The 22099-nt window shown below is 44.7% G+C and overlaps 1 protein-coding gene across 1 annotated transcript in view; it reads left to right on the top strand.

Moving 5' to 3' along the window:
* LOC139386130 (CXADR-like membrane protein) overlaps window positions 1-20164 on the top strand; it is a 93047-nt gene extending 72883 nt beyond the window's left edge. The window contains exons 2-7 of the mRNA XM_071131564.1: window positions 2026-2183; window positions 6252-6453; window positions 9736-9903; window positions 14908-15030; window positions 15592-15733; window positions 16564-20164. Coding sequence (XP_070987665.1) covers window positions 2026-2183; window positions 6252-6453; window positions 9736-9903; window positions 14908-15030; window positions 15592-15733; window positions 16564-16912 — 1142 coding nt within the window. The 3' untranslated portion in view covers window positions 16913-20164. The remainder of the gene's footprint in view (window positions 1-2025; window positions 2184-6251; window positions 6454-9735; window positions 9904-14907; window positions 15031-15591; window positions 15734-16563) is intronic.
* The last annotated feature ends 1935 nt before the right edge of the window (window positions 20165-22099 follow it).

Raw genomic sequence — 22099 nt, 5'->3', positions numbered from 1 at the left:
GGGAGGCGTGGGCGGGCTGGCGGTGGAGAGGTGAGCCTACTAGCTGTTATCAGGCCAAGCACACAGAGCAGGGAGTTCAGCCCTGGGGTGACGAGTGTGGGGCACTGATTAGACAGCACGGCTTAAACAGGCCTTGTCTAGCAGCGGGCACTGGGCTCCCAACGGAATATCACCGGGCCCCAACACTCACACTCTCTCGGACACACACACTCCAGCCAACCTCCTCTTACCTCCTCCTCCTTAAAGTGATTAGGAGCTATGCTGAGAGGATACCCAGTGTCCTCTGTGCTGGCTGGATCCTTCTCTCCTAGGCTTCTCTCCATAACTTCCATCCAAAGTAATATCTGCGGGGAGCCCACAAGATGAATGGCTCTGCAAATGCTGCATTAAAAAGTCATGAACGGGGACACCTTCAGGGGTGCTGGGAGCTCCGTGGCTGGGAAGAGGTGGTCCTTTTTTCTGCTGAGTAGTGATTTGAGCAGAGCAGGGGAGCGCAAGAGCAGTAGGAGGACCTCAGTAATGTGTCCTGTCAACAGGGTCGTATTCAGCGGACTGAGGGCCCTGATGTACTGTAATATGGCTTCCTCTCCTGTGTTGCTGGGTGCCAGTCAGTGAGTGCATCTGGGGTTGTGTCTAAGTGGTGACTCAGATGGATGTGAGTGATTGGCGTGGAGCCCAGGGTTATTGCAGCAGGGAAATGTGAAGTGAAGGAAACTTAAAGAGCTGCACACAAAGTTCACAGTAATGATGTCATCACTGTGAGTCAGTCAACCAATTCTGAATAAGCGGTTTACCCGGATACCTTCCTCCCCGTACCAAATAAAATCAAATTTGATTTGTCACATGTGCTGAATACAACTGGTGTAGACTTTATCATGAACTGCTAGCTTACGACTCGTAAGTTGTCACCCATCTCCAACGGCACCATCTTTAACACAAACTTACACCAAGTCACATGTTTTATAGGGCAGACCAGCGACCATTCTCATTGGCGCTGACAGCTCATACATGTGCTGTTCCTGAGGGGGTGGTAACTGAATAAGAAGAAAGGTGCCTATGACTGATGCATTGACCACATTAGGTGATCCATGGAACATTGACAACGTCATCGAGGGTGATAGGGCACAAAAGCATTCTTTCAACGAGTCGCTGTCTGTTGAATCACTCAAGCCCAGACATAACACACTCAGGGTTAGGCAACAGGCCATACAGTGTTTGTATAAGTATGTATACCACACTGTATATTTAGTGATTTTTTGAAACACTCAGCACCTAATCAGCAACATACCACTGAATAATGAAAATGAGATAATATAATGTTTACATGACCAGGACATACGGCATCCGAACAAGCATTTGGATAACTTTATTTAAAGCTATTTGAAGCCAGGCTCTTAGCCCGCTCTCTGCAGTGACTAAATTAAATGTGATAGTTAGGTTAATGCTGAGGCACCAAAAATATCTCTCGCATTTGAGCGAGTAAGCCCAGTGGGGTTGTGGAGCCTGTGTTTTCCCTATGCCGGGTCTACCAGGTGGAGGGAGTCGAATGTCCCCTTGGCCCCCCTACGGCCCCCCTAAACTTCATCCCTCTGCAAATCCCCCCGACGCCTCTCCCTAATTCCCCTCAAGCCAGTGGGGCTGTCCAGCATCCTCCAATAAATTAGCCCAGCGGCCCCTGCTGCGTAATAGGCCCTAACAGTCTGGCTTCTGGCCAGGGGCCGAGTCACAAGCCCCATGTATGCTACTGACTGAACCTAGTGTAACCCATACCCTGTCCTACAGCAAAGAACCTGACAGCTAGGTCGGCTTGGGAGATAATGACTAGTTATAGTCTTTGTCTCATTGTGGTTTGGATGTTTTTTATTGTTTGATACTGTTTCTTGTACATATTATGTCCTAGTAATTCTGATTCTGTTTCCTATCTCACTAGGTTTTTTACTCCAGCTATATTCTGCCTGTGGCTGCTGTTTGGCGGTGTATCTGGTTCTAGTTGTGTGACAGTGTCTCTGTTCTCTCTCTCTCCAGCGCTGCTGAGCCTGCTGACGGCTGGCGCCCAGACAGAAATGAAGAGAGTTGTCGGAGACAACGCCACCCTGCCGTGCCACCATCAGTTCTGGCAGTCCAACGCGCAGTTGCTCGACATCGAGTGGCTACTGCAGAAGCCCAACTCCAAGCAGAGAGTGGTGAGGAAGCAGCTCTCTCTCTCTCTCTCTCGCTCTCTCTCTCTCTGTCATTGTCTCTCTTTCCTTCCTTCTCTCTCTCTCTCTCTCTCTCTCTCTCTCTCCTGTCTTTCTTTGTCATTGTCTCTCTTTCCTTCCTTCTCTCTATCTTTCTTCTCACTCCTTTTCTCTATACCCCCCCAATCTCTTTGTTGCAACCAATATGGTATCATTTGAATAGATTTTTCAAAGGCACACTTACACAACACAATGTTCCTCCAATTTGTTTCTTTCCCATCTCAACCGTTTTCTACTTCCTGCAGTTTACTCTTACTCTCTCCCAATTCCTCTTTCCTCTATTTATTTAATCTGCTCAGGGTTTCTTTCATAGGCTTTTTCAGATTCCCTGAAGTGTTACAATGTCGACAGAGATACAGTAGTAAACAAATTACTGTGGCTGAAAGTCCACCAGAGACACAGTTAATAAATAAAGCCTATACATCCTACCAGCTGTGAAAATAGAATACCTAGACCTTCCAGTCCCTGACAATTGAATTAGACCACATCAATACTGCCAGCTCTTAATAGGATAAAAATGGTTCCATCCTATCACCTACCTTGAATAATTTACCTGAGTCTAAAAACAGCCCTAATCTAATTACTTGTGTTGTAGCTCTCAGAAGATGTTAGAGTATCAGTTTCTGTTTTGATTTGTTCCTGTTTTTTCTTAATGAAATGCAGTATCTGATAACAGTAAGACCATGGCATCTCAACAGTACTCGTCAGAACAAAGAGATGTCTTCTCTCTTTGGAAGTCATTCGTTAACACACTGATCTGTTGATTAGCAGTGAGAGATTTGGTTCCACAAGAAAATGGAGACAGGACAAAGGGGAGGAGGGAGAGAAGAGAGGCGGGAGAGAAGGGAGGAGCGAGAAAAGGGAGGAGGGAGAGAAGGGAGGAGGGAGAGAAGGGAGGCGGGAGAGAAGGGAGGAGCGAGAGAAGGTAGGAGGGAGAGAAGGGAGGTGGGAGAGAAGGGAGGCAGGTGAGAAGGGAGGAGGGAGAGAAGGGAGGCGGGAGAGAAGGGGGGCGGGAGAGAAGGGGGGCGGGTGAGAAGGGAGGAGGGAGAGAAGGGAGGCGGGAGAGAAGGGGGGCGGGTGAGAAGGGAGGAGGGAGAGAAGGGAGGGGGGAGAGAAAGAAAGCGGGTGAGAAGGGAGGTGGGAGAGAAGGGAGGAGGGAGAGAAGGGAGGAGGGAGAGAAGGGAGGAGCGAGAGAAGGGAGGCGGGTGAGAAGGGAAGCGGGTGAGAAGGGAAGAAGGGAAGAAGGGAGGAGGGAGAGAAGGGAGGAGGGAGAGAAGGGAGGAGTGAGAGAAGGGATGAGGGAGAGAAGGGAGAAGGGAAGAAGGGAGTAGGGAGGGAAGGGAGGTGGGAGAGAAGGGAGGAGGGAGAGAAGGGGAAAAGAGAGTAGGGAAAGAAGGGAGAAGGGATGAAGGGAGTAGGGAGAGAAGGGAGGTGGGAGAGAAGGGAGGAGGGAGAGAAGGGGAGAAGAGAGTAGGGAAAGAAGGGAGAAGGGAAGAAGGGAGTAGGGAGAGAAGGGAGGAGGGAGAGAAGCGAAAGAAGGGAGAAGGGAAGAAGGGAGTAGGGAGAGAAGGGCGGAGGGAGAGAAGGGGAGAAGAGAGTAGGGAGAGAAGGGAGGTAGAGAGAAGGGAGGAGGGGGAGAAGGGGAGAAGAGAGTAGGGAAAGAAGGGATGAAGGGAGTAGGGAGAGAAGGGAGGAGGGAGAGAAGGGAGGAGAGAGAGAAGGGAGTAGGGAGAGAAGGGAGGAGGGAGAGAAGGGAGGAGGGAGAGAAGGGAGGAGGGAGAGAAGGGAGAAGGGAGGAGGGAGAGAAAGGAAGAAAATGGAAAACAAATGTAACACTTTTATTCCTCTGAAGGGGCTGGCACATTGCATTGACTATTTAACGGGGAGATAACATTGAAGGCACCATTAATTAAAATCAAATATCTGATAATTTGGTTAGGAATGAGACTGTGCCTGTGGCGGAATGAATAACTAATTATTTTATTTCCGCTGAAAGGCCGTGTTGAAATGGAAAAGAGCAGCTTGTCAACATTTAGCCTCTGTTGCCGAGCGTACAGGCTACATGTGTCAGGAGCACAGAGGGGAGAGAAAGCCTGAGCAAGGGCAGAGTTCACTTGTGCTAACCTGGGGATGCGTATGCTAATGATGGTAACCACCCATAGGCCCATATACTGAGGCCTTCCACAGACACGGAAACAAACAAAAATTTGACCAACTGGGGACTTTTTGTTAGTCCCCACCAGGGTTGGGGAGTAACGGATTACAAAAAAACTAGTAGCTGTAATCCGTTACATTACAGCAAAAATACCAGCAATAATAAAGTAATCAGATTACAGATACTTTTGAAAAACTAGATGATTACTTCGAGGATTACTTTTAAATTCAGAAAATCGGTTTTCTCAATGACATTCAAATCAGTTTGTTCACCTGAGTGAGTCTGACCACAAGTCAGAGACCACTATGATGACACACCAAATGTGTTTGATGGATTGTGGGAAAAGAGCAGGGATAGGCTTTTGTAGGCTACAGCCAAGCTATGTCTTCCAATGGTGCAACTGCTGTCGGCATCCAAAGATTATCCAACTTGAATAAACACTTGGAGGTAAGGATGGCAGCAGTGGTGTAGTCTACGGCGATACGGATATCACTTATTATTGATATCTACATAGCGCATTGATGTATATCACACTGCTACTCTCTGATTTAGCTATTTGAGCTTTACAGATTGTGGTTGTTATGGATGGCTGTTCACAGTTCAAAGTGAAAGAAAAGCAGCCAACGGGTGCTCAGCATATGTGGGAACTCCTTGGAAAATAATTTCAGGTGAAGCTCGTTGAAGGAATGTCAAGAGTGTGCAAAGCTGTCATCAAGGCAAGAATCTCAAATCTCAAATATATTTTGATTTGTTTAACACTTTTTTGGTTACCACATGATTCCATATGTGTTATGTCATAGTTTTGATGTCTTCACTATTATTCTACAGTGTAGAAAATAGTACAAATAAGGAAAAACCTTTAAATGAGTAGGTGTGTCCAAACTTTTGACTGGTACTGTCTATTAATGTAAAGAAAGGGATGGGTTAGAAGAAACCAACATAACCAACCCATAAAGTAAAATGTAACATCTTATATGGCCAGCTATGTAAACTTTAACATTGATTTATCCTGCAATAGATGTCGTTCAATTGGTAACATATATTTTTGTATTTTTCTAATGCCTCTTAAGGGGAAAGTAATCTAAAAGTAACAGAATGTAATCAGATAATGTTACTGAGTTTGGGTAATCAAAAAGTTACATTACTGATTACAATTTTGGACAGCTATCTAGTAACTGTAGCGAATTACATTTAGAAAGTAACCTACCCAACCTTGATCCCCAAAAGGTCAAATGCTATTTCTAGGGGGTTTAGGGTTAAGGTTAGAATTAGTGTTAGAATTAGATTCAGGGTTAGATTTAGGGTTAGGGTTAAGGTTAGGTTTTGTGGTTAGGGTAAGGGTTAGAGTTAGGGTTAGGGGAAATTATTTTGAATAGGACAGAATTTTGTCCCCACACGGTTAATTGTACAAGACTGTGTGTGTGTGTGTGTGTGTGTGTGTGTGTGTGTGTGTGTGTGTGTGTGTGTTTGTGTGTGTGTTTGTTGTTGTGTTTGTGTGTGTGTATACTGTAAATGGCCAGTTGTCACCTGCAAGCACAGCAGGTAAACCCAGCTCCTGTGGCACTGATGTGCTGTGGCACCAGCATTTAGCAGTCACCATCTGCAGGCTCTCAGTTGCCCTGAGTAATAGGCTGCTGTGACAGCTGTGTTTGATAGTGTTGTTGTAGTGTGTGTGTGTTTACAAGGGAGAGAGAAAAAAGACAAAGACAGGGTACATGTCTGTACTGTATGTGTATGTGTCTTTATGAGCAAGCAGTGTCTAATGCATGTGTAAATCCAGATACAGATCTGATGTCTTTACATATGTCTCTGCATTACAGCTCTCTCAGTGTGTCTCATTGTCTCTCTCCCCAACCCAGATCATTACGTTTTTCGGTGGCCAGGTGTACACCAATGAGGTGACCAGCGAGGCCAGTCGTCTGTCTTTCGCAGGGGACTACCTGAAAGGAGACGCCTCCCTGCTCCTCAGTGATCTACAGCTGACGGACTCTGGGGAGTACTACTGCAAGGTCAAAACGGGGGGAAAGTACCACTGGAGCCAGGTTAACCTCATAGTGCTGGGTGAGTCTGCTCTCCAGCTCTGTCTCTCACACACGCTAATCAATAGGGAATTAGCAGGCACATTTCCTCTCTCATGCTAACTGATCTAATGACTCAATTTGATTTAGACGGAGTGATTCGATTTATATTTTTTTGTTTGGCCTTGTTTCTCTGTTGCGAGGGTCTCTGAGATGTGTGGTTGTTGAGGCATATACAGTAGAAGTAACATATCATATATAATATACTAAACTCAGAAAAAAAAGAAACGTCCCTTTTTCAGGACCTTGTCTTTCAAAGATAATTCATAAAAATCAGACTACGTATAACAACACCTGCACAGGATCGGTACATCCGAACATCACACCTGCGGGACAGGTACAGGATGGCAACAACAACTGCCCGAGTTACACCAGGAATGCACCATCCCTCCATCAGTGCTCAGGCTGTCCACAATAGGCTGAGAGAGGCTGGACTGAGGGCTTGTAGGCCTGTTGTAAGGCAGGTCCCCACCAGACATCACCGGCAACAACGTCGCCTATGGGCACAAACCCACCATCGCTGGACCAAACAGGACTGGCAAGAAGTGCTCTTCACAGACGAGTTGCGGTTTTGTCTCACCAGGGGTGATGGTTTGCGTTTATCGTCGAAGGAAGGAGCGTTACACCGAAGCCTGTACTCTGGAGCGGGATCGATTTGGAGGTGGAGGGTCTGTCATGGTCTGGGGCTGTGTCACAGCATCATCGGACGGAGCTTGTTGTCATTTCAGACAATCTCAGCGCTGTGCGTTACAGGGAATACATCCTCCTCCCTCATGTGGTATCCTTCCTGCAGGCTCATCCTGACCCTCCAGCATGATAATGCCACCAGCCGTACTGCTCGTTCTGAGGGCTATGGCCATTCCCCACAGAAATGACCGGGAACTTGCAGGTGCCTTGGTGGAATAGTGGGGTAACATCTCACAGCAAGAACTGGCAAATCTGGTGAGGTTCATGAGGAGGAGATGCACTGCAGTACTTAATGCAGCTGGTGGCCACACCAGATACTGACTGTTACTTTTGATTTTGAACCCCCCCCCCCCCCCCCCTTTGTTCAATGACACATTATTACATTTCTGTTAGTCACATGGAACTTGTTCAGTTTATGTATGTTGTGGAATCTTGTTATGTTCATACAAATATTTACACATGTTAAGTTTGCTGAAAATAAACGCAGTTGACAGTGAGAGGCCGTTTCTTTTTTTGCTGAGTTTATGTCTAGAAATGACATTGGGGATTGACCTCGTCAGCTTGAAACAGATGATGCAGAATTTAGTTGTTAAAGCGGAAGTTCACCCATTTTTACAGGTGGCCTTATTTTCACTTTTTCTGTGCTTGTAGTTGATACCCCAAACCATTTTTCATATTTTGTTTCGTTACAGAGAAAATTGATTGTCACATTTTGCTGTCATTACTTGCTTTAGACTACAATGCATTATGAAAATGTGTTTAAGCATGTTATAAAATGCTCCAAATCCCCTTATATTACATCAGAATCTCATTCTGGATAACACCTCTGTACTCAATTTTAGAAAACGTTTTCCACTGTCCCATGAATCCATATTTGCATATTTTTGTTGTTGTTAACAGCATCATTCAAACATGGATTTATTGCATGGTGGAAAGACAATCCCAAATTGAGTGCAGAAACATTATCCAGAATGAGATTCTGATGTAATATGAAGTGGTTTGGAGTGTTTTCGAGCATTTTCTAACATGTTTTAAATACATTTTCATAGTGCATTGTAGTCTATGGCAAGTGACGACTGTGACAAACAATTTTCTCTGTAACAAAACACATTTTTAAAAACTGTTTGGGGGGGGGGGGGGGGTCAGCTACAAGCACAGAAAGAGTGAAATGTGTGAACTTCCCCTTTAAACATTAGGAAAAAATGTTGCTACCATGATAAGAAAATACTTTTTCTGTCATTATGCGGCAGACAAGCTCTTTATGATGATTTAATATGTGTTATATTTGTTTTTAATTATTAAACACCAGACAGAGTTCTGAGCCGTAATTCAGCTCTCATAAGTATGATGGCAAAGCCAGTTGGGCTACTTTAGCAGAGGCAAAGACGCCATTGTTGTTTTATTCTCTGTTCGGTTTAGTTTCTTCATTGCCCCAATACACAGAGGCTTGGCGGATCTGTTTTAAATGGTTTAGTTTTAACTGTCTCTGTGGTAAATGTGTCTCTGTATATCATCGAATAGACAAACAGCTTTGAAGGACAGACAGGCAAATGGAGAGCAGCAATACCACAAAGCCGTCTAGTAGTCCAATGGGGGAAGTGAGATCATTCTCAATGTCAGAAACTATGCAATTTATTAAAACATCATGGGAGATTAGTTCAACCGGCGGCTATTGGTTCTTTAATGGAACAGTCTCTTAATCCTTTCTCTCTTTTCTCTCTCTCCTCCATAAAGACATTTCATTGAGTTAACGCTTAGATTTTTACTAATTGCCATCAGCTTTGCAGTGACACTTTGGATTTTGAGAGACGAACATTTGCATTTTTCTTTCGCAGTCCCAATGTTAATATAATGGGTTGGCAGAGGAGCTGGCTGCCTCCTGGGTCTGGGCCTGGGCCTCTGTGTCAGTGTGTGTCCTCGCTCTGGCTGCTCCTGTTGCAGAGAGAGCAGCCTAACTGGCCCTGACAGAGCTGTGAGATGAACTGCAGAATCCCCGGCACTCTCCTCAGCCCCCTTATTATATCCCTTACTGAGTGTGTGAGCAGCATGTTCACCAGGCCGGTTAGACTAGAAGGGAAGGGATGGAGGGAAAGGATGGAAGGAGGAAGAGATTGAGGAATGGGTTGAGGGATAGAGGGATGGGTTGAGGGATGGAGGGAGAGATATAGGGAGGACTGGAGCAGCTGCTGTGAAGCAGCCATAGAGCTTAGAGCAGGGCTGGCCATCTAGTGACCTCCAGGCCACAGGAACTCAGGAGCACAGTGCTCTCTCCTGACCTGTCTCTGTTTGCAGGCTTTCAAAACCAACTCACAGTCACTTATTGATCTTGGCCTGGGCCTTTAATACTACTCTTAATCCCAGCATTGACTTCCATGAGAAACAAACAAGCTATTGTTACACTCAAGAATATTTTTTGTATTAATTCACATTTACACATGCTGCTACAGTATGTCATACTGGGCTAAACAGCATATTATATGAATGAATCATTATCCGTATTAGGTACCATCCTGTTTTCTTTTTTGTATAATAGTGTTATTTGTCATGTTATGTAACTACTGTTCTGTTGTTTCTACAGTGAAGCCCTCTAAGCCACGATGCTGGATGGACGGCAGGCTGTTAGAGGGCAGTGACGTTAAACTGAGCTGCAAATCCAGTGACGGCTCAGACCCTATCAAATACAATTGGGGGAGGGTGCTGGATAAGGGAAAGAGTGTTGGGAAACTCCCCCTACTGGCACTGAGAGGTAAGTAGATTGTCCACAAGTACACATGTGTATGTGTAACACGGGTCCCCTAAAGAGGATATTACATAGTATATGTTACTTTGATGCTAGTATTTCCCAGAAGAAATTTGATCCCCAAACACCTAAATTCCAGTCTGCCTCCGAAACACCAAAATATAATGGAGATTCAATACAGCACGACAAAACTTCCTCCATTCTTCATCCACTTCCAGACCAGGGTTCCCCAACTGGTGGCCAAATTTGGCCAGCAAGCGATTTTATTTGGCACCCCAAGTTAAAAATATATATATATATAAACATATAAATAAATGGGGACATAAATGACTGTAAAAACACCAGCAAATCAGCTCCAAGTGATATTTATTTAGAACATTTGTCCAAAAGTATTCCCACGCATAATAGAGGGATATATGTGATCGTATACAAATGTAAGCAAGGTTTTATATCTGTTTGGGCTTCTTGCGGTCAATTTGCATTCTAAAAATGATTAGTAATTATGTTCCCGAACCCGAACAACAAGCCTTCATTACATTTAATTTTTACCACCTATTTTCCCCACTCAACTCGCATTAGCCATGGCACGTGCCAATGCCAAAAGCCTAGAAGTTAATGACCTCCATAAAACAACACCTGTACAGTCTAATTAGTTTTCAGTGGGCGATAAAACAAATTGGCATGGGCCATTATTTATTGGTAGTGGTGAATGGTAATATTACGTGGCTGTTGTGACGGGGATGACTAAACGACTCTTAACCCAGTAAAGCTCAATCGTTCTCTCAGACAAACTCTTTCAACTCCCCCTAAATTCCTCCAGTGTCTATGGGCCCGCTCTTTAATCACCAGAGCCACTCTTGAGTCTGAGTATACTCAATCTCTCAGAGGCCAAGATCAACATTTGCGAGTTCATCTCCTGCTCTGTCCCACAAAGTGTGATACATCAGAGCTGACACACTATTACAGACGGGAATGGTTAGCCCAAAACAGACCTGAGTCAGATCCAACTAGGCTCAACACTCATCAATACAATTTCACCTCAATACTAGATTATCATAGAATGGAGTGGATCAGAACTAAGTAGACTTTGATATGAAGTACAGTACATAACTTCAAGGATTTACTACATGCTGTTAATCAAATTACTCTTCAAGGTCATGCTAACTGTAATTGTAATGTTGTAATGTAAATACATGTACAAACTGCACCACAGACAAATCAAATCAAATTGTATTTGTCACATACACATGGTTAGCAGATGTTAATGCAAGTGTAGCGAAATGCTTGTGCTTCTAGTTCCGACCGTGCAGTAATATCTAGAATGTGTACATATAAATTATATGGATGAGTGATGGCCGTGCGGCATAGGCAAGATGCAGTAGATGGTATAGAGTACAGTATATACATATGGGATGAGTAATGTAGGGTATGTAAACATTATATAAAGAGGCATTGTTTAAAGTGACTAGAACATTTATTACATCCAATTTTTTATTATTAAAGTGACTAGAGATTGAGTCAGTATGTTGGCAGCAGCAACTCAATGTTAGTGATGGCTTTTTAACAGTCTGATGGCCTTGAGATACAGTGCCTTGCGAAAGTATTCGGCCCCCTTGAACTTTGCGACCTTTTGCCACATTTCAGGCTTCAAACAAAGATATAAAACTGTATTTATTTGTGAAGAATCAACAACAAGTGGGACACAATCATGAAGTGGAACGACGTTTATTGGATATTTCAAACTTTTTTAACAAATCAAAAACTGAAAAATTGGGCGTGCATAATTATTCAGCCCCTTTACTTTCAGTGCAGCAAACTCTCTCCAGAAGTTCAGTGAGGATCTCTGAATGATCCAATGTTGACCTAAATGACTAATGATGATAAATACAATCCACCTGTGTGTAATCAAGTCTCCGTATAAATGCACCTGCAGTGTGATAGTCTCAGAGGTCCGTTAAAAGCGCAGAGAGCATCACGAAGAACAAGGAACACACCAGGCAGGTCCGAGATACTGTTGTGAAGAAGTTTAAAGCCGGATTTGGGTACAAAAAGATTTCCCAAGCTTTAAACATCCCAAGGAGCACTGTGCAAGCGATAATATTGAAATGGAAGGAGTATCAGACCACTGCAAATCTACCAAGACCTCGCCGTCCCTCTAAACTTTCAGCTCATACAAGGAGAAGACTGATCAGAGATGCAGCCAAGAGGCCCATGATCACTCTGGATGAACTGCAGAGATCTCCAGCTGAGGTGGGAGACTCTGTCCATAGGACAACAATCAGTCGTATATTGCACAAATCTGGCCTTTATGGAAGAGTGGCAAGAAGAAAGCCATTTCTTAAAGATATCCATAAAAAGTGTTGTTTAAAGTTTGCCACAAGCCACCTGGGAGACACACCAAACATGTGGAAGAAGGTGCTCTGGTCAGATGAAACCAAAATTGAACTTTTTGGCAACAATGCAAAACGTTATGTTTGGCGTAAAAGCAACACAGCTGAACACACCATCCCCACTGTCAAACATGGTGGTGGCAGCATCATGGTTTGGGCCTGCTTTTCTTCAGCAGGGACAGGGAAGATGGTTAAAATTGATGGGAAGATGGATGGAGCCGAATACAGGACCATTCTGGAAGAAAACCTGATGGAGTCTGCAAAAGACCTGAGACTGGGACGGAGATTTGTCTTCCAACAAGACAATGATCCAAAACATAAAGCAAAATCTACAATGGAATGGTTCAAAAATAAACATATCCAGGTGTTAGAATGGCCAAGTCAAAGTCCAGACCTGAATCCAATCGAGAATCTGTGGAAAGAACTGAAAACTGCTGTTCACAAATGCTCTCCATCCAACCTCACTGAGCTCGAGCTGTTTTGCAAGGAGGAATGGGAAAAAATGTCAGTCTCTCGATGTGCAAAACTGATAGAGACATACCCCAAGCGACTTACAGCTGTAATCGCAGCAAAAGGTGGCGCTACAAAGTATTAACTTAAGGGGGCTGAATAATTTATTTATACGGAGACTTGATTACACACAGGTGGATTGTATTTATCATCATTAGTCATTTAGGTCAACATTGGATCATTCAGAGATCCTCACTGAACTTCTGGAGAGAGTTTGCTGCACTGAAAGTAAAGGGGCTGAATAATTTTGCACGCCCAATTTTTCAGTTTTTGATTTATTAAAAAAGTTTGAAATATCCAATAAATGTCGTTCCACTTCATGATTGTGTCCCACTTGTTGTTGATTCTTCACAAAAAATACAGTTTTATATCTTTATGTTTGAAGCCTGAAATGTGGCAAAAGGTCGCAAAGTTCAAGGGGGCCGAATACTTTCGCAAGGCACTGTAAAAGCTGTTTTTCAGTCTCTCTGTCCCAGCTTTGATGCACCTGTACTGACCTCACCTTCTGGATGATAGAGTTGTGAACAGGCAGTGGCTCGGTTGGTTGTTGTCCTTGATGATCTTTTTGGCCTTCCTGTGACATCGGACGGTGTAGGTGTCCTGGAGGGCAGGTAGTTTGCCTCCGGTGATGCGTTGTGCAGACCTCACTACCCTCTGCAGAGCTTTGCGGTTGTGGGCGGAGCAGTTGCCGTACCAGGCGGTGATACAGCCCGACAGGATGCTCTCGATTGTGCATCTGTAAAAGTTTGACAGTATTTTTGGTGACAAGCCAAATTTCTTCAGCCTCCTGAGGTTGAAGAGGCGCTGTGTGGATAGGGGGGTGCTCCCTCTGCTTTTTCCTGAAGTCCACAATCATCTCCTTTGTTTTGTTGATGTTGAGTGTGAGGTTATTTTCCTGACACCACACTCCAAGGGCCATCACCTCCTCCCTGTAGACTGTCTCGTTGTTGGTAATCAAGCCAAACTTGATGATTGATTTGGAGGCGTGCATGGCTACGCAGTCATGGGTGAGCAGGGTGTACAGGAGAGGGCTGAGAACGCACCCTTGTGGGGTGGGGTGGAGATGTTGTTTCCTACCCTCACCACCTGCGGGCGGCCCGTCAGAAAGTCCAGGACCCAGTTGCACAGGGCGGGGTCGAGACCCAGGGTCTCAAGCTTAATGGCGGGTTTGGAGGGTACTATGGTTTTTAAATGCTGAGCTTTCATCGATGAACAGCATTCTTACATAGGTATTCCTCTTGTCCATAGGTGTTAGGGCAGTGTGCAGTTTGATTGCGATTGCGTTGTCTGTGGCCCTATTGGGCGGTAAGCAAATTGGAGTGGGTCTAGTGTGTCAAGTAGGGTGGAGGTGATATGATCCTTGACTAGTCTCTCAAAGCACTTCATGATGACGGAAGTGAGTGCTACAGGGCGATAGTCATTTAGGTCAGTTACCTTAGCTTTCTTGGGAACTGGAACAATGGTGGCCCTCTTGAAGCATGTGGGAACAGCAGACTGGGATAGGGATTGATTGAATATGTCAGTAAACACACCAGCCAGCTGGTCTGCGCATGCTCTGAGGACGGGGCTAAGGTTGCCGAGGGTTAACACGTTTAAATGTTTTACTCATGTTGGCCCCGGTGAAGGAGTCCTCAAAGCGAGCAAAGAAGTTGTTTAATTTGTCTGGGAGAAAGTCGTCATGTCCGCGACGGGGCTGGTTTTCTTTTTGTAATCCGTGATTGACTGTAGACCCTGCCACATACGTCTCATGTCTGAACCGTTGAATTGTGACTCTACTTTGTCTCTATACTGACACTTAGCTTGTTTGATTGCCTTGTGGAGGGAATAGCTACACTGTTTTGTATTCGGTCATGTTTCTGGTCGCCTTGCCATGATTGAAAGCAGTGGTTCGCGCTTTCAGTTTTGCGCGAATGCTGCCATCAATCCACGGTTTCTGATTGGGGAAGGTTTTAATTGTCACCGTGGGTACAACATCACCGATGCACTTGCTAATAAACTCGCTCACCAAATCAGCATATACATCAATGTTGTTGTCTGAGGCTATCCGGTCCTCTCGGATTTCCCTGGTTGAGCAGGTTCTTAAATCACAGCCTATCTATCTCTCCTACAGATCTGAAGAATCCAGAGATCGTCACCCTGCGGAACCTGACGAAGGACAGTACAGGTTTCTACAAGTGCACCGCCAGCAATGATGTGGGCGAGGAGAACTGCATCATCGAGGTCACCATGCAGTGTGAGTAGCGAAAGCTGCTCTCCGGCTCCGCACCACACCGTGCTACAATGGTGATGAATGACTGTAGTTTCCAACAGCACCTGAAAATTGGTTTCCCCTCCCTCCGCTCCCCTCTGCCTCAGTAAACCAACACTGGGGACGGTACCGTTTAAACATTGGCCATTGGTCATCAGCTTCACCCAAACAGCCATGTTTCAATGTCACAGTAATAGAATTCCAGAAAGGCACAGGAATTGTAGGGTCACAACAGGGTAAACTGTTGGGGACATGATTTATAAGTTAACACAGCAACAGAAATGGTTTGATACCATTTTGTTAGATTCATAGCTTTGTAGGGGACTGAACACATAATACTACACACAACACCAGCAAAATCTATGATCTACAAATTTACAGGATTTACCTATTGGGACTAAACCATTATTTTCAAATGGATTGTTTATGTGAGAAGCATCAATATTTGCATGTGTGCACAGTACGGTATGCATACTGTATGTGCAGGTGCATTTGTGGTGGTTTTTCTCTGCCCTTCTGATGTCACAGATGTGTGGTGTTCCACAGATGTTCGAGGGATGGGCGTGCTGGCAGGTGCCGTGGTGGGCGTCTCCTTTGGTGTTCTCCTCATCATCCTAATCATCTGGCTCGTCTTCCGCAAGAAGGAGAAGAAGAAGTATGAGGAGGAGGAGACTCCCAACGAGATCAGGTCAGTTATTTTTCTTCTTGTTCCTCTCTCTTCTTCTTCTTCTTCTGTTCTTATTTTGCTCTTTTTCTGTCTAACTAAAGTACTAAAGCAAATCACCCACTTCTGTGCATGTGTATGTACACATGCGTGTGTGTCTGTAATAAATCCCTTATTGTCAAGCGTAGTATTGATTGGTTTCTGAGAGCCTTCTTTTCACACCTCTCTGCTCCCGTGCTCAGAGCTTCTCTCCTTTCCAGAGCAGGCCTTAGAAGGCGGCAGGGCCTAGGTGTGGATTGAGGCCGTGTTGATCTACAGTAAACTGGGGCCTCCAGGCTGCTAATGGCACGGCTAGTTACAGCAGCAAAAAACAAATGTCACAGCTTGGCGGGTGTGTAGCTGCTTATTTGCTGGTGTTCAGATGAATAATGCAGCTTGGTTGGGGATGACTGTGTAGTAAATAATGCAGACTACGGGGAGGTGTTTCCTGTTTACATGCCATGTTTAGCCACTGAGCGGGCAGGAATGGATGGAGCTCGCAAGTTAGGTGATGTAGTTTTCTGAAGTGGGCTCGGTGACGGTGGTGTCAATGTAATGTGGTGGATTTAGACCCAGACGAATTAGACTATATTTAGTTAGACACTGTGTCAGACCCAGATGATAATGCAGCAAGTGCAGTGGAGCATCACCAAACCCTTTTCCCTGATTGTACAAGACAGTTTTCTCCACTGGCTCTCCTCAGAAAGGCTGTAGAGTTTGTCTAAGTTTATGTTTGTCTCTGCGTGCATGCTTGAAGTCACGACTGGTCGAATCTAAGTAGCTCTTGTTTGTTTTTGCTGTGTGTCTCCCTACAGGGAGGATGCAGAGGCTCCCAAGGCCAAGCTGGTGAAGCCCAACTCCCTGTCCTCATCCCGCTCTGGCAGCTCCCGCTCCGGGGCCTCCTCAACACAGTCCATGGTGCACAACACCGCACCCCGCGGGCACCGCCCTCGCCTCCCAGCCATTGCTGCCCTTAAGGAGAACGGACAGCCCCCTGACTTCCCACAGTCCCCCCCAGCCTACACCACAGTTGTACAACCCAACAAGACCCCTGAGCCCCCCGGCACCCCCAAATACAACATCAACTCCAGGAACCAGATCTCTGGGCCCACTCCCCCAACTCTCATGGTCCCTGCCCAGAACAAGGCCTTTCAAACTGTGTAGGAAGTAGAAGAGAGTCCATCCTGGCTGTGTTGAAGCATAAGACCCACCCCTCCCCCACCCCTTCAAAGACACAAACTCTTCTGTTAAACAACGAAATGCAACTAGTAAAAGGATGTAATTAAAATAATAAATAATAGAAATCCCAAAACTTTTAATGAATGCATACTTAAAAAAGGGAAAATAAGAAATGCTTGCCCCCTACTGAATAAAAAACAACTAAACTAAACTAAAAACCCGAGACAGAACATTTCTGTTTATGTCTCTCGGCTAAAGAACTTATTTTTACACTTTTCTTTCAACTTTGAAGGCATGGGAAGCAGTGAGCGAGCACAGCGCTGTGTGCGGTGAGGTGGAAGGAAAACCAGAGTGGAGCTTTTATTTATTTATCAAATCAAAAGGACGGAAGGAGTGCAGAGAAAAAGGAAGAAAGAAGGGATGGGATGAGAAAAGAGAGATCCAAAGTCAGAGCCAGGTGCCGACGGAGGGATGAGGGCATGAAATACTGAGAGAGAACAAGCCTCTTTATTTTGGCCTTGTGGTGTCTCTGACTCATCCAACCACACCAATCCAAGCAGGCAGACACATTGGAGCTTCCCGCTACAAACCACACACCCAAAAACACCCCTAGCCCTCTGACAGATAGCCGACTGTTTTCCCTGTGAGGAGAGAAACCGTTAGATCACCCCTCCAAACCACAGGCGGCCGGTGGCACCTTATTTGAGGAGGACGGGGTCATAGAAATAGCTGGCATGGAATAAATGAAATGGTATCGAACACATCAAACACATGGGGAATTTCTCAATATGCATACTACCGTACTCTACACTCTCATGCTCCGAGTGATGTTCTCTCAAGTACGTTCTTGTGAGGACGAGAGTGTGGAGAACACATAAAACATTATATTTGAGAAGCACTCCCACTCCCCCTACTGTATTACCTCACACTGCATCTCCCCAATCACTGAACCTTTTCCAGCCAGGACAATGGCAACAATAGACGCAACAAGATATACATAAAACAAACGTTTTACCTAATAATTATCAACTAGATATATGTGAATCGTAGTACTCTAGTTAGCCACATAGTTTAACAGGCAACAATGACCTAAAACTAATGTTATGCAAGGTAGATGTTCATTTTTCGTGGGTAGCTAGCTTCCAATTATTCGTGGCTAGCTAGCTAACCCTATTAAATTACTATGGATTTACCCATTCACTGAACCTTCTTCCAGCCAAGACAATGGCAATAGAGATTAAACAAGATATACACAAAGCAGATGTTTTACTTCATAACTATCAGCTAGCTATATGTGAATCGTAATAATGTAGCTAACCACATATTTTAACAGGCAAAAATTACCTAAAGCTAATGTTATGCAAGGTAGATGTCAATTCTTTGTGGGTCGCTAGCTAACAATCTTCGTGGCTATCTGGCGAGCTAACAGTAGTAGCTAACCACAATACGATACCACAATACAATACGTAGGCAGGTAAACATGCCAAAAATAACACAGCATGTATTTATTAACCTATCAAGATAAAATATTGTAGTCATGCAACATATGAGATGAGAATAGGCAACATTTCATTCCGAAGTCGGAGTGTATTTTCTCTCGATTCAGCTCAAATAATGGATTTCAAGAAATGTTGTGTCATTTTTTACGTGGTTGCGTCATATTTCTTTGCATAATTTCTGTTGAAGCTTGCATCGATGCACGCTTCCAACTATGTACAAACTAATTCGAGAAGTGCCCTCTGTGCTCCATTTCACATACTTTGATTTGGACTCATACTCCGACCTTCCCCTTCTCCAATTTGCATGCTCGGAGCATGGTAGTATGTATTTTGAGAAACACCAATGCTTTCCATATGTTTGATACTATTCAATTCACTCCATTCCAGACATTATTAGGAGTCGTTCTCCCCTCAGCAGCCTCCTGTGCTGCAGACGCTCTGTGATGCTTTACGGACTCCACGACAACATCTAAGACACACCATGTTCCATGGTCCTGACCCCATTCAGGGAACCGCTCATCTGCTTTTCTCAACAGGAGAAACTTTAGCCACATTCATAGGATGTATCACTGACATGGTAGCTTGAGTTCTGCTGAAACTTTTATTTTTCTCCCCACATCCTCTTTCTCAGCTCTGTGGATATTCTACATCAGGGATCGGCAATTCTGGCTTCCCGGGTCTGTAGTGGTGTCACACTTTTCCCCCATCCCTAGCATACACAGCTGATTCAACTAATTGCGTGTAAACTGAAGATCATGATTAGTTGATTATTGGAGTCAGGTGTGTTGACTGGGGCTGGGGCAAAAGTGTGAGGACTGGAGTTATCATCCCATATAGTATGTAAACTCCTCCCCAAATTAACATATGGGTGAATTAGGTGTTAAAGTACAGTACATAGAGATACATGACTGAATATACTGGACAAGAATAGCTTTAAGACAAGGGGGCATAGTATCTCTTCTATTTCTATTTTACTCCCCCCACCCAGGCATGTCTGGACAGGTTGTGAAGGGTGACACAGTTTCAAATAAATAAATCAAATTGATTTATAAAGCCCTGCTTACATCAGCTGATGTCACACAGTGCTGTACAGAAACCCAGCCTAAAACCCCAAACAGCAAGCAATGCAGGTGTAGAAGCACGGTGGCTAGGAAAATCTCCCTAGAAAGGCCAGAGGAACCTAGAGAGGAACCAGGCTATGAGGGGTGGCCAGTCCTCTTCTGGCTGTGCCGGGTGGAGATTATAACAGAACATGGCCAAGATGTTCAAATGTTCATAGTGGTTGTCGAGAGTGCAACAGGTCAGCACCTCAGGAGTAAATGTCAGTTGGCTTTTCATAGCCGTTCATTCAGAGCATCTCTACCGTTCCTGCTGTCTCTAGAGAGTTGAAAACGGCAGGTCTGGGACAGGTAGCACGTCTGGTGAACAGGTCAAAGTTCCATAGCCGCAGGCAGAACAGTTGAAACTGGAGCAGCAGCACAACCAGGTGGACTGGGGGCCAGCAAAGAGTCATCGGGCCAGGTAGTCCTGGGGCATGGTCATAGGGCCCAGGTCCTCCGAGAGAGAGGGAGAGAAAGAAAGAAAGAAAGAAAGAAAGAAAGAAAGAAAGAAAGAAAGAGAGAAAGAAAGAAAGAAAGAAAAAGAGAGAAAGAAAGAAAGAAAGAAAGAAAGAAAGAAAGAAAGAAAAAGAGAGAAAGAAAGAAAGAAAGAAAGAAAGAAAGAAAGAAAGAAAGAAAAAGAGAGAAAGAATTAGAGAGAAAGAATTAGAGAGAGCATACTTAAATTCACACAGGACACCGGATAAGACAGGAGAAATACTCCAGGCTGGAGGCTGAGACAGGAGGGGTCGGGAGACACTGTGGCCCCGTCCGACGATACCCCCGGACAGGGCCAAACAGGCAGGATATAACCCCACCCACTTTGCCAAAGCATAGCCCCCACACCACTAGAGGGATATCTTCAACCACCAACTTACCATCTTGAGACAAGGCCAAGTATAGCCCATAAAGATCTCCCCCACGGCACCCCCCAAGGGGGGGCGCCAACCCGGACAGGAAGATCACATCAGGGACTCAACCCACTCAAGTGACGGTTGTGTCTCAGCCTGAAGAAGTGCCACCAATCTCCAGGATGGGTCATTATTGCTTTTTTTTACTATTTTATTTACCTCCACTGTTTAGCAATGTTACTGAAACCAAAGCCTGTCAAAAACACCATGAATGTGTGTTGAACAAAGATGGTCACTACGAGTATTTGCTTTGCTTTATAAGGTACTGAATGGAAGGAAGTCAAAGATCGGTACAGAGGCACATATTACCTTGAAGTTAATCCCCCAAATACTGTGGATGAGGGAATGGAGGAAGGAGTATGACTTTAGTGACTTATATTGTACAGTGTGCATGGTTCCACCCATGGAAGGTACTCTCCTTGGATCCACAACAACAGAGTGGCACTCAATTACTGTCTCATTGTGTTTATGGCTGCTCAGTACGTTGGCCAGGCTTTGGCATCAGCCATCCCATTTGTTGTACAGTGTAGTTTGAATGAAAGTTTAGAAAAAAAGGACAAGTAGGCAATTTAGTGTGCCTTTGCAATCCCTATCCCCTTTGACTGTTTCTTTCTCTGTCCTTATCGTGAATGCACAAGTGGTTTGAGTTCTGTGTTGATCCAGCTTTGGGAATCTACAGCCAAACTAGAGGGGCGTAAGCCAAACATGTGTGATTATATGTAACCCAATCACAATGCAGAGTGTACATCTCCTTAACGAGACAACGATCTATGCCAATGGAGTAATGTACATTATGTAGTCATAGTGTTGTTTTATATTGTACATACAGATATATATACGCACATGATGTCATTTAATTTAATAGACAAGGTGGTGGTGGTGTTGCTGGTGGTGTTAAGATGTCCAATGAGGAAAGAAATGCCTTTTCAAAGAGAACAAGATGGTTTGTATTGGGCCAGGGAAGCTGATGTGTTTTAGTTCGATACAGGCCTTCAGGGCCTCACCCACACATTCTCATGTTAGCCGCTCATTCAAAGGAGTAGGATAGGGGGACTAGCCAGGCATATCCTATCTGAATGGATAAGGCATCAGTGCAGACACAGTGTTTATTTTAGTTTCTGTGACAGTATAGTATATGCCTATTATTGAATTCAATTCAGTTTCACAGGCAGTAATCTTGTTTTCGCTAGTGCTAGTGGTGTCTCGAGACAATGCCTGTCCATAATTCATACTCATCTAGTCCTCTGGAAGCCGCTCGCATGCTATCTGCCTGGTAATGCTGTCTTTTAATATAGCCATGCACTGGTCTATTTGTGTATTGACAGCTTCCCATCACACACACACACCACACAGTACACAGTGAACCGAAAGCCGAAATAGTCAGACTTGTTATTTCTGTTCCTTTAGAATAAATTAGATGGGAGGGAATGTCGGGGGGCATTATAACTGACTGATGGTCCTGCCGATCAAAGGGAGCACAAAAATAACCATTGCATAGCCCAGGAGACAATACACACACACACACACACACAAACAGTGCTATGTGTCTTATCATTCTCAAAAACAGATGCTCTTACACAGTTTTCAAGGGAACCTGAGAGAGTAGTGGGAGAGGAGGGGACGTATAACAAGATTGAAATCGAGCCAGAGCTCTAGGCTCCTCCA

This window comes from Oncorhynchus clarkii, chromosome 27, assembly GCF_045791955.1.
Source record: "Oncorhynchus clarkii lewisi isolate Uvic-CL-2024 chromosome 27, UVic_Ocla_1.0, whole genome shotgun sequence".
In the NCBI taxonomy this organism is placed as follows: domain Eukaryota; kingdom Metazoa; phylum Chordata; class Actinopteri; order Salmoniformes; family Salmonidae; genus Oncorhynchus; species Oncorhynchus clarkii.
Note: the sequence above shows the minus strand (reverse complement) of the source record. Positions and strands in the feature narration are given on the sequence as shown.